This window comes from Cynocephalus volans, chromosome 9, assembly GCF_027409185.1.
Source record: "Cynocephalus volans isolate mCynVol1 chromosome 9, mCynVol1.pri, whole genome shotgun sequence".
Taxonomy (NCBI): domain Eukaryota; kingdom Metazoa; phylum Chordata; class Mammalia; order Dermoptera; family Cynocephalidae; genus Cynocephalus; species Cynocephalus volans.
This window is the reverse complement of record NC_084468.1, coordinates 17487628-17505851: the sequence shown is the minus strand read 5'-3', so window position 1 is coordinate 17505851 and position 18224 is coordinate 17487628. Positions and strand designations below refer to the sequence as shown.

The window sequence follows — 18224 nt, the reverse complement described above, 5'->3', positions numbered from 1 at the left end:
CCCTTATGCTTGCTCTGTAATTACACTAGCCCTATAGTCAGCTCCACAAGCCTTTGTTCCTTTACTAAAGACTCTTGATGGTGGTTGTTTAATTATTAATCACTGTCATAAAAAAGTGTTCACAGATAGCTTACAACTTATCCTCTCAAGAGAAATATCACTGTTAACAATTCAACTAAGTCTAACTCATGTGAGGACCCAGTTCCTCAATTCAAAAGGTTTCTGACTTGATGATGCAGTTAAAAGCTACACCTCTAGGCTTCTATGTGTATCCTGTGCCTATGTCAGGTGTCGAATCCCAAGTAAAGAGGGACACTGTCAATATCAAACATTAAGCCATCAAGCTATAAGTTAAGGAATTTCAAAATTCTTGTAACTAGCCCCACCTCATGAACACAACTTTAGCTGCCATTACTCCCCAGGGGAAATCCTTTGAGCCAAACAGGCCCATAAAAATTCTGAATACATTTTCTAGTTGCACATTTTCCCATTTTCTTTAGCATGACTTTAATTAATTAGAAAACATTGTTTTAAAGTTGTATGGGTTCTGTTTCTTTAATTCACTTCTTAATGATTTCAAGTCTGTTTCACATAGCAGCTTCATAAAGTTATAAAATCATAACAAAACATAAGAGAAAATCTCTGGGTCCACTATGTGATAATGTCAAAGAGGGTAGATGTCAAATAGAATATAATTTACTGATGAGGGATTCTGCAATGGATTACACCACCTGGAAACTCCTGAGAAAATTAACCCAAGTACTTCTGAACTAAACATCAAACAGTCTTGTTTTTCAGAAATAGTGTTGAAGTTACTTCGTATATTTTTCCCTATTCTGCTTAATTTTAATTCCTGATAACAATCATTCATATAAATTCTATTTTTACAGTACATAGAAAACAACTTCCTAGACTTTTATGCATTGTTTTTATAAGCACACTACTAGCAAAGGAGTAGTTTAACAGTGCTTATTGTACGCTAGCCTCAAAGTCGATTCTTTAAAATCTCCTCCATCAATAACTAAAGCAAAAAGTGGAAAACTATTAAAACCAACGCTGGCCCTTCTTAGAAACTAAGCACAAATATTTAAATGTATGTATCAACTGTTACACAAACATAAAATCTTTATAGCAACCTATACCATATTTCTTTGTAAAGAAAAAAAAAAAAGTCCCTAGAGAATTTTTGTTAAAAAGGCAGTTCTGAGATTTCCTTATTTGATTTTTTAAAATTTACTTAAATGGGCCAGTTCAAAATAGGGACACAAAGAAGAGGAGAAATAGCAACTTCGGCTATCCTTAAAAGAACAATGTCAGAAAAGTCTGACTCGAGAGAATATGTGTATGTCAGCTGGGAGAGTTCCCTCTACAGTGAGTTCAGATATCAGGAGGACTTAACAGAGTTCCTGGCTATAACGTAGGAAAGAGTGTGGGAGGACAGTCCTATTTCTGGAATTGATAACCTTATTGAACTAGTAGTCTACAAAGCCTTGGCTAGGAAATCAAGTTCTGAAAAAAGTAATATGCTCCCTTTCTCTACAAACTCTACCATATGGGACTCCCCCCATCGTCCAAGTGGGGGCCACTCTGAACAATTTACTCTGCATAACCCAGCACTTTTTTCACTACATGCACGAACATCAATAATCACTGCTATTTATTTTTCCAATACTTTGTAGCTTATCTCCCATCTGCACAAAATTATTCATTTGGATGAAAATCTAATTTTAAAAGCTTTCAAAAATGTGTTTTCACTATTACACATTAGGTCAGCGAACAAGCATTCCAGGGAGGAAAAGCTGATTCTCTCTAATACTCATATTATGCTCCTTTAAAGAACTACTTCCTTTAACAATGTATGACATATTTGATATGAAAACCTTTTCTTAAAGTCACTCATATTGCAGAGTTTGGAATTGTGGCTTTAAAAGAAACATTTAAGAGGAAATTTAAAACTCTCCTTAAATATCTTATAATAATATTTTCAGGCTAATAAACACTACTACTTGAGTACAGAAACCATACCAAAAAACCTGACATTAAGAAGCCCAACTTTGCAAGAAAACACTGACAACCTTCTCTTAAGAGGAAGCCCAACAGCAATTCTTTCTGTCAGAACTTAATCAAAAGCTTCCATAAAGAAATAGGTAAATCTCACAATCGTCACATGACCAAAAAGGAATTATACAATTACAATGACACATACATAAAGTACTAAATGCTAATGAAACAAAACAATTGAAACCACTAGAAAACCAATCATAAATTTACTTAAGAAAAAAAAAAGGGAAACTTTTAATCAATTAATATATTGGTGAGTAGATTCCAGGACAGTCCAAGGAAACAGATCCAAAATACATTTAATAAAACACAAGGTACTACCCAAAGCACCAATAACTGTGTGTGTCTACTTACAGCCTATATAGCTTCGAAGTCCCAAGAAACAGCAACTCCGGAAACAGCTGAAGGTGATTTCTGTTTAAACGCCTTTTGAGAAAAACAAAAACAAAGCTTATGTTACATAGAAAATACTCAACAACGAGACTGTGATTTGGTAGTGTCATGCCTCACCCTGTATTTCAGGAAAGAATGAAATGACATTCAAGAGAATTCAAGCATTGAAAATCAAAAGTTGGTTACACCTTTTGTTACATGACTCTTTAAAGCAATTTCCATTATGTTTACTCAGATGATGATTACTGGGGTCTAAACTCTAAATTCAAATCCTGTGCAACATCAGTCAACCAGAATATACACAATGAGAAAGGATTTCATGACAGACTCTGGAGTCCAAATTAAGCAACTTCAACACACAGCAGAAATACCACAGTAAATGGTGTCTTAAAATAATTCATACACTGTCCCAAATGGCCTAAATTTTTAGCCAAGACATTGTGGGGAGATGGAAATTAAAATTTTGTTAGCTTTTCATTTAGTTTGGGGAAAAAAGGATGAAAAAGTGTCAGAATGATTTGTCCCTATAGGCAAAATCAGAAGGAAACCAACAAAGTTCAAACCTCAAGCCACAGCTCTCAATCCTTAACTAAATTTAAAGCTCAGAGTTATAACTAATAATAGTGTCAAAAACTTTAAATAATGTGTTAAAATGTTTAACTGATACTGGAATGTTTTAAATGGTTTAGAAAAATATTTTATTGCAACTCTAACTCAATTTAAACCTTGATGATTTGTAACTAAGTTCTTTTGGACTATGAACACCTACTAAATAAAGAGTGGGCACATTCTGTCCCTGATGTACTAATATTCCAATCCCATCTGTTTTAAGTGTACAGCTTAACATTTAATTAGAAATAATTGTTTATTTCTCTGCTTTTCCTAAATCTAAATAAAATGACAAGCTGATATAAAATGCACACAAATTATTTACACACTCCTTAGCTCCAGAGAAGAGTAAGTAGGTCCAGAAATTAATGTCACACTGAAGAAATCAGAAGCATTAAAGATAAGTGTTTGAGGACAGGAAGAGAGGGCATAGTAATATGTAAAGGGTCATCAGGTAGAAGCAGAATTACACTCATTTGGTCTCCAGAGGGCAGAAATGGGACCAGTGATTTAAGTCCTAACAAAGTAGATTATAAGAAAGACTTTTCTATGAATTAGATATTAAGAAATGGAATGATCTGCCTTCAGAACTCTCAACTCCTTATTCCAGATATATTCAAGCAGAGGTTATGCATTTTTTTTTCTCTGCAAAGGATGTAATAAAAAGAAATCCAGTATTAGGTGAGAAGCTAGACCAGGTGAACTGCAGAACTTCTTCCAATTCTAAAATGCCATTAGCAATGATGGTAACCACAACATTTGTTGCATAAACTCACATTATTAGGAAGTTGGTGATCTATAGAAACATTATCAGCAGTTAACAAAATGTACACTAATAAAAAAAAGTATTCCAAGACAAGTAGGAGCCAAATAGTAAAATTAGTGGTGAAAAGGCAGGTTTACTTTCCTCTTAAACCAATCTTTACAAATAAAGCACATAACAAGGTTAAATTTAAAGTGGAACCAAAAGCTTTTATTTACTCGTTCTCTGTTGGGCATGGTTCCGAGGGAAGGAGTACTTCTGGAGTCTATCGTTTCACAATTTTGAAAAAATATAGCTTAATTATGACTGTGTTACAACTGTCTTAAAAAAAATAGTTTTCAAAAATTTGCAATAGTGCTAATGAGAATGTTTCTAGGAAAGCAACCAGTCTTGGAAGGACCCACATTTTTTCCAAAGAGTCAATCCCAATTTCTAAAATGGAAGATTGGGGTTTTCATAATCTGATCTAAACCATCAGATTAACAAACCTCATCTATGATTTTCTAGCCACAACAAACACGCTTCTTCAAGCCCCTAGTCCCTGCAGAAGCAGCTCTCTGTCTGGAGTGCTTTCTCTTTTCTACAAATGGTACTTTCTTACATCCTCTGTGAAAAGTCCCTTGATTCTCCTACATAGAGTTAGCACCTCCCTGGGCTGTGTCCCCACAGCATTTGGTAAGTAAGAGTCCCTTATGCTGTATTTATTTGTTCGTGTACTGGTCTCTTTCCCACCAGGCTGTGAGCTCTTCAAGTATAAGGACTCAATCTTTGTATCCCCTCCCTTCTTCCCTCTCACTGAGTAGGTTTTGAACCATATCAAAAGGCAAAGAAAGCAGTCTGTTCTCATTCACCACTTCCTAATCTTCCCTGGCACTTAGTATGTTCTTAGGAAATGGCGAGTAAGAATAGACTGCTCTCTTTGCATTTTCATATAGTTCAGCAAGGCCCTAGCATGTTCCTTTGACATTAGACCAACTTTCCTACAACATGCTCCCTGAGGTGCTTGCCTCAGGTTTTATGCCACTTTCCAACTAACCAAAGCCCCACTTTCAAATCTGCTTTGATGTGCCCTAGACAGCAGTCACCTCCTTTCCCTCCCATCCCCCTCCTTACCCCCTCCTCCCATCCTACACATGCTCAGCGTCACCTAGAAGTTGGAAGGAATTCAGTGTGTGTAAACCAATTCAGATATGCAGAGGACTGGTAGCAGCTTCCAGCTTTCTTGTGAACAAACCTACATCAATATAATTTCATATACTGTAAGGAAGAACATATTTCAGATGGGGGCAAGCAGTGTCTATTTCTTAAATATTATTATCATTTTCATATTCCCAGTGGTTCCTAATGAACCCCACAAATAACAGCTAACACGTACTAAGCTTACTATGTGAGGGTCGTTGTCCTGAGAGCTTTATATGAGAATGTGTACACTCTTCACGACGTCCTTGTGAGTAGGTGTGATTCTTATTGCTGTTCTGGACAGAGTTACACAGCTTAAGGATTAGAGCTAGGATTGAATTCAGTGATGCGACTCCAGAACATATTCTCTGAATCACTTCTCTCAATGAAACACAGTCTAAACATTCCTAAACAATATTTCAAAATAATGGAATGCTGAAACTTTTCTTTTCACCCCTTTCCTTAGGAAAAACAGCTTTATTGTCCATTTTTTAAATATCTTGGAACAAATCACCTGAAAATAAAGTATGCAAATAAAGCTCACTGTTTTAAACACCTATTTAAGATACCTAAAGTTGGGAGAGAAATGAAAATATGTTCAAAACATTTTTCTTCATTCATATAGTTTAGCATTTTTTCATGAAAGTTCTGAATGATCTTAATATGTCTAAACCCACCATGATACATTTATTTTTTGAGCACAAGACAAGGTAGTATCCTACCAAAAAGGGCAGATAATAGTGATGTGGTAATATGCATAGACTAAGCAGTATAAGTTTGCTTTTTTTCTTTAAAAGAGTATCAGTATACTTTTGGTTCCTGTTCTTTTCTATCTTCCATCAGTATAAGGTTAAATGGATATACAAACGTTAAAATACAAAAGAAAAAAAATTAAAATAAGAATCTTGTACAATGACTAGAAATTAAATCCTAAACTAACTAGCATTTTTTAAAATCTAGAATTACTTTAAAGTCTATTAAAGTGTATAACAATTACTAAAGAGAGCTGGAGAAAAAGTAACAGATTCTGATGCCACAGAAAATGTCTTAGCACTGGAAGATGACAGTGTCATAATAAGAACTCTAATGTAAATGAGCTGAAGTTATAATCTTATGGTCCCAGAAGAGGAAAACAGCACGTAATGAATTAAAAATATCACAGAGGATTATTTATAGGAGCCAACAAAAATTAGCTCCATTAAACAGACAGGTGAGTCATTAATCCATTGTTCAGAGCAGGGACACTCAATTGTGTTAAAGGGGAGATAACAGAGGTACATGTAGGTCTTGAGTCATCACTATGGGATGGAATCTGCCCACAAAATCCGAGGACTGTTTGAGAATTCTCTGGATGGTAATTCATGGTTTCAGAAAGGTGTGTGATTTATGTCTCTGACAAGACACTTTTTCTTAGGCAAAGATGAGAAGAGATCCCAATAATTGTTTGCTCTTTGCTACCAGCTATTTTTGAGTGTGACTTTCAGAAGGGTGAACGATCTTTTGGTGTTGCACAAAACACCACTGGCCTCTGAAATGCTGATTCTTAACAACCTCAATCTGAAGGGCAATCTGAGCATTATTGACAAGCATTGTTTAAAATTGTTATCTGCCAGCTGCTCCTGAGACTCTTGTCCTTTGCTAGAGGTTACAGTGTCTTACTTCTTTCAATCTTCACCTCAATTCAATTAATATTTGCAATCTTCCATCCAATTCAAAATGTAAAATGAAAATAAAATGTTTACCAAAGCCAGTGAAAAATGTATGCTTCATATCCAAATGTCATTATTAATATAAGGTATTTCAGCAGCGTGCCTGGTCTTTAATAAGTGTTTGATAAACGTTACCTTAAAAAAAAATCTATCATTTCTAACCCACTAATTTTAATACATAAATAATCAAGAGTAGTACTAATTAGCTCCTGTTTGGGCTTTTTCTCCTTGTCTTTTTAAAATGATTTTATTCTAATATTTTTAAAGCAAAGATTTTAATATTTATCTTGTATTACATAAATTAAGTTTAAATTTCAGCAGTATTATCAATTCAGCTTGCACAACATAAATAAAATTAAGTTTATATTTTCAGCAGTGATATGACTGATCATTTCATCCTTTGTAGTCCATGCAAGGGAGGTCAACACTTATTAATAAAAATGTGGCTTTTTCTTTAATATCCTTACTTCTTGGTATTTCTCTACAATTGAGAGGGATTAGGAGAAATCCTCTGAAACAAAACTGGAAGGAGGTTTGTACTTTCTTTATATCTCTTCTACTGATCATATACTATGGTAATAAGAAAATCAGAATGAAAACCACAGTAAATATGGATGCATATAAGTCAAATTTATTATATACACATAGCTCAAATAAAATGATTCCTGAACTCAATGTGAGAAATAGGACAGGTGCGACGAAATGCATGATAGTTCTTTAAGTGCTATGTGCCAAGCATTTTGTCAAACTATGGACATTATCTCACTTTAATCATGTACCACCACTGTGAGATATAATGATTATCCCCATTTTAAAGATGAGGAAACTGAAGACTTGAAAGAGAAAGCAACGCGATCAAGACCTCACAGTGGAATTGAAACCAAGGGTTTTCTGATGTCACACTTACACAATGTTTCTGATTTTAAAGTGGAGAAGGGGAGTTTGTACTGGTTAAAAAGCATTACTAAAAATACAACCAATGAGTATTTGCCTGGTGTTCCATGGGACGCCAGAAACCAGGAGACAAAATTACAAGGTGTTTAAGAACAGGAGTTTCTAGACAATCCGTAACCTGTGCTCCATTGCCAGGCCTAAAACAGCAGGACGTAGCCAGCACTTCACAACTTCCCACCTGCATCCAGAGTGGATGGACGCTGTAGAGGATAACCACATAATTTTTTGTAAATGTTATCTAAAAGCAACACTCCAATTTTGATAATACCAAATCAGCCCTATTGTTACCAAGCTTTCTATCTGAAACATTTGCATCAATATTCCTTCCAGTCCAACAGATATAACTTGCTTTGAAAAAAAAGATGAAGGGAAATATATATGAAGTCCATGTAGAAAAGTCTCTCATTGCATCTAACGTTGTAAAATTCAGTCTAGGAGGCATAATTCAAGTAGAAAGGTATCCAAAAGGAATGAAAGACAGAATTAAATGTAAAATATTTGACACCGAAGCTTCCACAAATACATCGTAACAGTGCAAACTGAACTACTCATTTCAGGGGAAGTATAAAGGACACAGCATCCAGCAAACACTGTCACAAAGGATGAGCCCAAAACAGATGTGGGAAAAATAAACAACCTTGCTGCTTCAGAATTTATAAAACGGCCCACAAAGAGCAAACAGGCCTTCTCACTGCCGTTTAACTTTAAGGCCCATAAAAAACACTGCATGAGAAAACTCAGATGGATTCAATGTTCTGCTAAACTTGTAATAGTACACATGCATTAAAGCTTTCCATAACCATAGCCATAACTTAAAATAGTCCATATTACTTATAAATAGATGAGAATAATTGACATTTCATGGATATCACATCATTTAGACCATTTTTACTTTATGCTATGTACATACTCAGCCTCTGATACAACATTTGATGTGTTTTTTAAAGAGTTTTTCCAAGAAAATGACTGCAGTGATTTCCAACTTCACTGTAAAGATACCAGAGAACAATTCTTTTGAGATGCACTTGCATTCTTTTCTAAGGAGATTAGCAGTGAGTCTGCCCTTATGTTAAGAAAAAGTATGTGTTATGTGTTGCCTGTAAACACGGAGGATTAGTGAGAAGAGGAGTTTGCTACATCCTTGATGAACAGAGGATAAACAGTGCTTTCCTTCAGACCTGTTCCACAACATATTCTCTTCTTGAATTCATGTGTAGTGACCTACAACAAAAACCCTGGAGCATCCTAGCTGCTCAGCCTCACACTGTCTGTCACACGCTTATGAATGAATCGTGTGTGCATGCGGGGAGAACTAATTCAGCAAAATCTTAAAAAACTAACAATAAGAAATAAATGTGACTTTTAAATATCTTTTCATGAGAGTATAGCATTCACTCAAATTTGGGTTCTACTGTAAAAAAATAATTAGAATTTTCTAAATTAAAATGAGTATTTTCTTTATATCAACTTGGTGGAAACTTTAAAATATCTAAGTTAAGAGGTTTATTTTCCAGGATTCCTTGCATGGCTTTATTGTAATAATATTTTCAGGATTCATTTTTCATGGAAGCATGAATATCAAATGACAAAAGGAAAAGGACATATGTCATTTCAAATCCAAAGATACTAAAACTGGAAGAGTTTAAAGCTAATATTTGTCTTTAAAAAACACATTTACACATTATTGGTGGGAAAAGATGAACAGTCCATGTGCTTGCCTTTATTACTTCTGCAATTTCCTTATCGTAAGGGTTGTAATGTTGATGCAAAGCCTAATAATATCCAAGATTTTCCATGGTTTGCTATTGGTTCTCACTAACATAATCCAGGCTATATGCACTTCATTTTTGAAGTCTTGAGGTACATAACAAAATGTCCTAAAAATGATAACTCTAAACAATTTCAAAAACTTTCCCATACTCTTACATTTGTGTTATCAAGGAATTTTCAAAAAGATGATTTTCACTAGCAGAACCCTCAAATGGCCTGGGTCCCCATAAAAGGCCATAAAATAGAACTTAATTACTGTATTAAAATCCCATAAACTGTAAGTGAACAACAAGATTTTACACCATCCCACAGAATTTCTGGATCCCAATGTTATCTCTTTTTAGGACATTATGTGCCAGCCAAGAAATACTTTTAATTAATAATTTTGCATGGAGAATTTATTGCCAATACACACAGGTATCTTCTGTGATGTATAAAAAATATATATATATACCTCATAAGTGTTCTGATTCTTTATTGCAACTTATTTGTAGTTTGTTTTCCTCAACTTCCATTGAATTAACCAGTCATTTAACTACACTTAATTTCATTTGAACATTTTGATTGAATAATAGAAGACCTGTGAAAAAGTCTACTTGAGGCACATTCTCAAGACTTCATTTTCATTCCAGATAAACAGGTACTGCTGGCAATACAGGGCATCCTAGGAATCCTGCTACTGCCCATGTTAGTTCTTGGAGTTTAGTAGCAAACTATCAAAACAGGAAGTAATGTGTGCTCGTGCTGAGTAGGTGTCATTAAAACTTATTCTTTATCAGATGACATAAATATATGTCATCTGATGCTATTTTCCATATAACAGAAAGAAAGGAGTGCAGAAAAAGGGAGGGAGAAAGGAAAGGAACAAAGGAATGAAAAGGGAAGGAAAAAAGGAAGGAAGGGAGAGAGAGAGGGAGTTAGAAGGGGAATCAGGCTAGAAGGATAGAAGGATTTTAATATCCATCTACTTCTTGATATTTTGACTAAAAATTCTGTGTTTAATCCATTTCTTTAAGTAGAAAAATAACTTTCTTTTGTAGGTATAATGCTTTGTTTTACAAATAACTTTCTCATTCCATGCTAAAATTAAATTTATGATAACAACATGACCCCGTTTCTTACAGATTGGAAAGCTGAATTTTTAAAAGGCCCAGATCTTATCTTCTGTTTTCAGATTTGTCTTCTTTCTCTAGATCAAGTTAAAACCCCATCAGTATAAAATAAGAAGAAAAAAAAAAGTGTAACTTTGAAATATTCAAACACTGTCATTGGGAATTGTTTTATCATTTTAAAATGAAAATAACTTAGAGCCATACATTACACATGAATAAAATTAATGTTTTTATTTTTTGTTCTTCATACAAGAAATGAAACTTAAGTCACTATTCACTATATGAATGGCATTTACAACATAAACCTGCATTAATACACCTTTCCATAATTTAGAGTTCCAATTTATAATTTCATACCTAAATTGTTAAAAACCATAACAATTTACAAAATACATAGTCAGAAATTAGTTAGTTTATCGATTACTTCCTGTCTCACACATTGTCTCTTGTAGCTTTTTGGAAAAGCAAGCAATTTTTTTGATGTTAATGATGCTAGCTAAGGATATATACCACAAGGTCATAGTAATTTGATTATAGAATTTCTCTGGGTAGGCTTTTTTTTTTAACTTTTATTTTTTTAAAACAATATACTGAACAAAATTTAAAATAGTTTGTTTCACAATAACTTGAATGCATTCTTTAGCAAAACTGCCTTGCCATTTAATGTATTTTAAAAAATAAATATTTGAAAAGTGTATCCACAATGTTCCTAAGAAATGGCTTTGAATTCCAGAGTCCCAAGGAGATGAATTGGCTGTCAGATAACAATGTGCTTCCATCAGATGGACTTGGCAGTTGTAAACAAAAGGAATTTTCTCAGCTTTTCCTCACAAATATGAAATATTTGCTCTTGGCCAACAGCTGGGGTGATTTAAAGAAGTCCTGCATATATATTAGTTTTCATTCAAAATTACAAATCCTCCTCCCCCTCTGAAACATCTGACTTAATAGAACATAAAATTTTTCTGAGATGAAGTGACATCCCAGGGGAAGTAAAAGTCAAAAAATACTACCTATTTACAACTCTAATCAAATTTCAGATCAGACAGCATCTGGTTAATAATTTTTAGAAAAACTTAATTTATTCAAGATGAAAGTTTAGATGATACTCTGAAGTGGCTTGGAAAATAACGAGAAAGTTTATTTTCTTCTACTGTCCCTAAAAATATTTAAAACTACAATATAACAAAATAGAGACTGCATGCAAAGCCATCAAGACTCCTTTAATGATCTGGAAGTTAAAAACAAAATACAGATATTTCCATGTGATGACTAAAGGTTATTCTTGAAAACACATTAATGTTTAAAGGATAATTTAAATTATCTATTCATCTTACCAAACATTTAAATTATATTAATACTTCTTTTAAAAAGGATGGAATAAAAATATCTTTGCAAGTTATTCACTAGGAATTCAAGCTACTCTTGAAAGCCTATGAAGGAAATCAAAGGATAAATACTTTCACATATTTTTACATAGTTAGAGATAGGTTATGAACTCAATCAAGTGTTTATCTTGTTTTTATTTCTCCCCAAAACTAGTTCAAAGTAGTGATTTCAAATTTATTTTGAATACCACAATCATATTTTCTACATTGTAATATTTACCATAGAAAAGGTTTTACGTTAAAATAGACATTTTGGTGTTTTATTTGAGGTGATAAAAACATAGCCTATATATTATCACTATTTTTATCTTCATCAAATTTACAAGCATAATTCTTTAAAGATGCTTTATGTGAACAAAATGTCACAAGTCATTTATAAGCTCCATTATAAATATATTCTCAGGTAATAAAGATTTTTTTAAAACTGTAAAAAAATATGTATATATAAATATCTTAGAAGTTGACAAACCATTTTCCCACTGTAGACAATTACACAGAATTAACTCTTGCCCTTGGGCCCAGTAAATCTGAATATGAATTGTACCTAAAAAATATGTCACATTTCATTATTTTAAATAAAAATTTTATATTTACCTAAAGTAACTATTAAAGCAGAAATGGAAACTTATTAAAATAATTGTTGCTTCTTTTAGTAGAGCCTTCACTTGTCCTTAAAATGCAAACTTGAATAATAAAGACATATAAGACTTGGAATTCATACTTCAAATTACAAAGTCTTTAACTTATCCTAATATTTCAAACAGAAATCTTGTCCTTCGTGGACATACACTGTCAACATTTAAAAAAATAAAAGTTCCTTAAGTAATATATATCAATCCATAAGATTTTGGGTCTGAAATAATATATCTTAAAGTCTGAAGTCTACATTTAATCTTCTTGGACAAAAAGAGTCAATATGAAATGACCATACTTTGACAACACAGTTCTTACTTTAATAATCTCTAACTGTTTTCCAGCAGAAATATTTCAAAGGCTACTATAGAATAATGAAATAAATCTGTGAATACCAGTTTTTAACAGTGCTCACTATAGGTGACAAATATCAAAAAGCAAATCTTTATCAGTAGGAATTTAAAATATTTCTTCAAATGACACTAATGACACACAAAGCAACAGCATGGCAACTAAAATAACTATTAGCAAAATTTCTCTTTCCATAGTGTACCATTAATATAAATAAAATTACCACCTTTCTTTCTATACAAGCAAATAAAACAAACTAGACGACCAATAAGAAAAATATGTGCATCTTTAAGTACCAAAGCAACGGTTATCAAGGAAACAAATGTCTTAGGAAAGTAAATCTTTATTTTTGAGCTTTATTACTAGGTAGTACTTTTTATCCAGAAACTCTACTTGTTCTAAGTCTGAAAACCACTTATTCATTCTCTTTTCTCTGTAAACTTGGAAAAGCTAAGACAGCAAACTGATGACATGATCCTTGAAATTCAAGTATTTTAAAAACTACAGTTATGTTGTCATAAGTTTGGAATTGAAAATACTTACAGTCTCTCCAGTTCTTTAAGATCTTGGAATGCTCCTCTTTCAATGGTGCTAATCTTATTCTCCATAAGCTGACTGAAATGCAAAATATAACATGCTTCTTAAGGATCCCACTCACCATCTGAATAAGTTTCAATTCAGCAGCTGAAAACTTGTAATCTCTTTCCCTTTATCGAGTTATATTTTGCCCTGATTTGAGATCCAAAATCAAATGTAATGATGATACATTTAAGAGAACTCAGGGAGGGAAAATAGTGTCCACATTACAAAACTTTCATAGAAAATGCTGATGAAGTTTCTCACAAGATTTACTAGTGGAAACTGAACTTTATAATGTACCTGAAAAGCAACCCATGACACTGCAGCTTCGATAGCTATTTTTTGGTGCACTGATTTGCAACTGAGTTATTAACTAGAGAATCAATATACAGTAATTTATCATATACATACTTCAATTTTGACGTATGGATACACATCAGCAATTGAAAGAATTCATGACAGGAAAATGTCTCCTAAAAGATGAACACTGAATACATAATGGTCAAAAGTATGAGCATACATCAAAAAGTTTGTGGGTAAATAGAGTAATTGAAAGTTAATACAAATCTTTCCACTAACTTTTTGAAGTATCCTCACCTTGGACTTTGTGATGTCAATACTTAACCATCCTGTGGGTCAAAACAATTTTACATTACACTGACTCTCAAATAATAGTTTACTCACAGCTAATTTAACCCACTAATTAAAGAAGTAATCATATTGCAACAATTTTATAAAAGCTACAAAGATATAAAATATAAGAAACAACCTAAAATATAACCAATGTATTTTTATATGTAAACATTTTTCACCGAAAACTGCTGAAAAGCTGATTGCTTGATTTTAATGTTAGAAATTATATCTAATTGTTCTTTGCTAAAAAAAGCCTGAACATTTTTGTCTTGGTAATAATAAAGCACAGATCCACTTTTTTCTAGTTAACCACAAGTACTAAGGATATCAAATGTCTCACATTACTTATTTATATTGTGAAAGCAATTATCTTACATTTTTATATGCATAAGGCACTTAAGGCATGGTATAACAAAAATTTGAGGTCACTTCTATTATATTGTTTCTATGGCATGCATCCAATCTTAAAATCGAAGCCCAAATTTTTATTAAAAGTTGTAGTACAATGATAAACAAAAAAGAAAGGAAACCAAAACCTTTCAAAATTTTTATGTTTCTGTCATTGGAACAGTTTTAAAAACAGACTGATAGCGATTCAAAACATGCACTTGAAATCAAACACACAAACAAAATTTCCACAATACAGAGGAAGAACACACTTACAGAACTCTAAGGTGTCTAAGACCAGCAAAATCTGTCTTTGTAATCCGTGTGATGTTATTTCCATTCAAATCCCTAAGAGAAAACCAGAAAATGAAAGTTCCATTTTACTTTCATTAATATCTGTTTAAATGAACGAAAATTTAAAGTAAGTTAGAACTTTAAGCCTAAAATTTAATTCAATTACGAAAGCAACTTACAAAGTAAATGGGAGAGGGAAAAGAGGACAACCTTTGAAAGAATATTTTTAACATGACTGTTGACAAATTTACAAAGTTCACTTTCGCTGTCATATGACAAGAATATAAAGTACTTATGCTATCACAATAAGTTGTCTTGTTGTGTGTGTGTTGCATGTGTGTATGAAAGTGATTTCTATTTTTGTTTCTATAAGGTTGTGCACATTAATTTCACTGATATTCTATTTTACTATTGTTGTTAGGCACACCTTCAAAAAGTTCTCTTTAGGAAGTTACAAGAACAATTTTCTTATACTATTCGGGAAGAAATTTTAAAAATTCAGAACACTATCCTTAGGTAGCATGGTGTCTACACTTCCTAAGGCAAAGTTAGAGTGCCATCAAAAGAACTGCACTTCAAAGACTAGCATTTATAGGCATTTACCTTCCAACAATTCTATGTTTGTATGAAAACTAAACTCCTCACTTGCAGCTCAGGGTCCCCCGCTGTGATGGTAAAGTGAAAACTACTAGCGGGGGCAATGATGGAAATAGTATTCAGGCCCTGACATTTCTGTTCAGATTTCAGCACTGTTACTTCGTGAGTCACAACCCTCTACTCTGGCATCTCAGGTCAAGATCTACACTTGCCCTGGTTCCAATCATTTCAAGTAAGACCAGGCTTTGCCGCGGTTTGCATACGTTCTTCATAGAAATATATTCTCTCTTACCTTTGACCTTAAAACATCATATTTGAAACATGCATCTAAAGTGGTTTGCTTTGTGTCAATAGTAGAATTTTATAAGCCAGCACTGAGTGAACTGTTTTCTCAAAACTCTTTACTGATCCTTCATAGGGATTTTTTTTTTTTTTAAAAAAACAAGGACCCAAACTCAATACTTTTTCCCCACCGAGTGTATTCCCTTTTTGTTGAGTAAGACATGTAAGTGCTCAAACGTGAAACTGTTCTGAATAGCATGGAATGACAGGCGCTAAAACAGAATTCTGCATGGCTTCTCTTCCTTTCCCTCAACCCACTTCTCCAAGCAGAGCAAAGTGCCATTAAGTTGTTCCTAAAAGTGTTGTGTCTTTTGTGGACTATTTGTTATAACATGAATCCCCACCCCCTACCCCAGCCAAATGGGGATCACTTCGTGACAAGACACTTCTGGTAGGGCCCCCATTTGCCCAGCACTGAGGGCTTGCGGGGGAGAGATGGGAAAGAGTGGGGGGCGACCCAGCGAGGTCGGGGTTGGGAGCCTTTTGCAAAGGAAGAAAGGACTCAACTTGGGCCTTTAGACTGAAGCCGAGGGGAAAGGGTTGGATAAGGAGAAGGTTGCCTTGAAGGGCTGCGGGCCGCGCTGGCGGAGACGTGCGGGTCCCAGTGCGTCCTTTTTGCGGCCGGCAACGCTCACGCCCGGGGGCACAGAGGTGGCAGGAGCGGAGCCCCGGCCGCCCTGCCCCGCGCCCGCCGGGCCCACGCGCAACCGCGAGAGTCGAGCGCGCCCGGGGCACTGGGGCGGACGCGGGGCGGCGGCCTCTGCGCTCACAAAGGGAATGGCCTCCATGCTCCACTTCCCTGAACTCGGGAAGCGCCCACCAGGAGCGCGTGGGCCGTCACCGGCGGCCCTGCCATTACTTCTTCATTAGACATTCGCAGGGACAGGGAGGCGGGGACGTCTGCGCGCAGCGGAGCGCGAAGAGGGGAAGGCAGGCGAGCTGCTGCCACGTGAAGGGGCGCAGAAACTGCCAGAAAGGTGGACGGGGGCACAGGGACTCCGCAGTAAGGGCCGGAGGGGGCAGCCGGGGGCCGCAGGGTCGCCAAAGCAGTCAGACCCGGCTGGGCTGGTTCCCTTGGAAGAACCAGCACCAACTTGGCTTGGACGATGGGACGCGGTCCTCCGCCGCAGTTGCCCGCTGGGACAAGTCCCGTGGGGCCTGGCGCCGCTGCCTCCGGAGAGAAGCCGGGGGCGGGAGAAGGTCGCGGGGGGCTGCGCGCGGCCACTGCGGAGCTGTCGCCGTCCTGGGGCACCTTTCCCTCCGTGGCCTGTGAGAAGCACCCCTGGGTGCCCCACGATTCCATCTCTCCTCCTTTCGTTCCCCAGGAGAGCGACACAAAGCCGGCGAACGAAAGTTTCTCTCTTTTGAGTCCCCTAACCCTTCCATGCCAGCCCGTGGCTTCTAAAGTGTGGACTCGGCCCTGAGACCGACATGCGAGTGTTGGCAACCGCAAGGTGACTGCGTTTTTTACGTAGTCTGGGGAACAAAGTCGCGTCTCCCTTGCCCTGGGCATTCACGTAGAGTACTGTCCCCTATCTCCCTGCTCCCTTGCCAGAGAGAACTCGCCCGCAAGGGGCTGTGAGTGACGGGACGAGAGAAGGGGAAAGGGACCAAGCTCAGCTGCTGCCAGCAGACCCGCCTCTCCTAGGGTAGTGGCCCCTCCCCGGGCAGTGCCCTCTGGTCTGTCGCCCTCCCGGAGAGCCCAACCCCAAGATGCGTGTGCATGAGAGTTAGTGAGAGCTGCCCCGTGCACAGGTCCCTAAGCCGCTTGGTTCCTCCAGTTTCGAGGCAGGGGTGAGCGACCTGATGGAGAAGGGGGAAGGCGAAGAGCCCATACTCACAGCCTCTCGGTGTTGCGAGGGATATTCCTGGGCACGCTGCGCAGCGACAGCCCGTGACAGTCCACCGTGCTGCCCGAGCAGGAGCACTGCGCCGGGCACGCCTGCGGCTCCACCTCGTTCAGGATCGCCAGCACTAACCCCAGCGACAGGGACAGCATCTGCCAGCCAGCGCCGCGCATCTTCCCCCGCCGCCTTCTCGCTCGCCGGCGCCGGGTATTTTTTCTTTAGCTTGTTGCTTCGAAGGAACCGTTCAGTGTCTGAGGCCCAGGGTCGGGTAGGGGCTAGCAGCCCAGAGTGCCCGGGAAAATGTGCACAAAATACTATGGAACAGCAATAATCAAGGCAGTAGAGCCGACGACACAGGCACACACCTGCCACCTCCCTGTCCACCCTCCTCTAGCAAGGCAGGAGCTCCTTGGGCAACTTCAGGTCCTGAAGATCAATCGGCCTGACCAGGGCTGCAAAGAGACTTCTGAGGGCAGCGAGGAGATCGCGCGTCTTCTGTCTCCCCAGGATTAACTTGGCGGTAAAAGAGCTGGTACTCCCAGCCACCGCAAGGATGCAGGGGCCGGCTTCTCGGGGGTGTGGGTGGGGGTACCCTGATCCCACGCACCCTTCTGCAAATCCGA

General features: G+C 36.9%; 1 protein-coding gene across 4 annotated transcripts in view; it reads right to left on the bottom strand.

Moving 5' to 3' along the window:
• SLIT2 (slit guidance ligand 2) overlaps window positions 1-17774 on the bottom strand; it is a 361007-nt gene extending 343233 nt beyond the window's left edge. For all 4 annotated transcript variants that reach the window (XM_063107731.1, XM_063107732.1, XM_063107729.1 and 1 more), the window contains exons 1-4: window positions 17596-17774; window positions 14798-14869; window positions 13466-13537; window positions 2416-2487 (exon numbers count right to left, since the gene is read on the bottom strand). In XM_063107731.1, the coding sequence (XP_062963801.1) occupies window positions 2416-2487; window positions 13466-13537; window positions 14798-14869; window positions 17596-17774 (395 nt within the window). The remainder of the gene's footprint in view (window positions 1-2415; window positions 2488-13465; window positions 13538-14797; window positions 14870-17595) is intronic.
• Window positions 17775-18224: the final 450 nt, after the last annotated feature.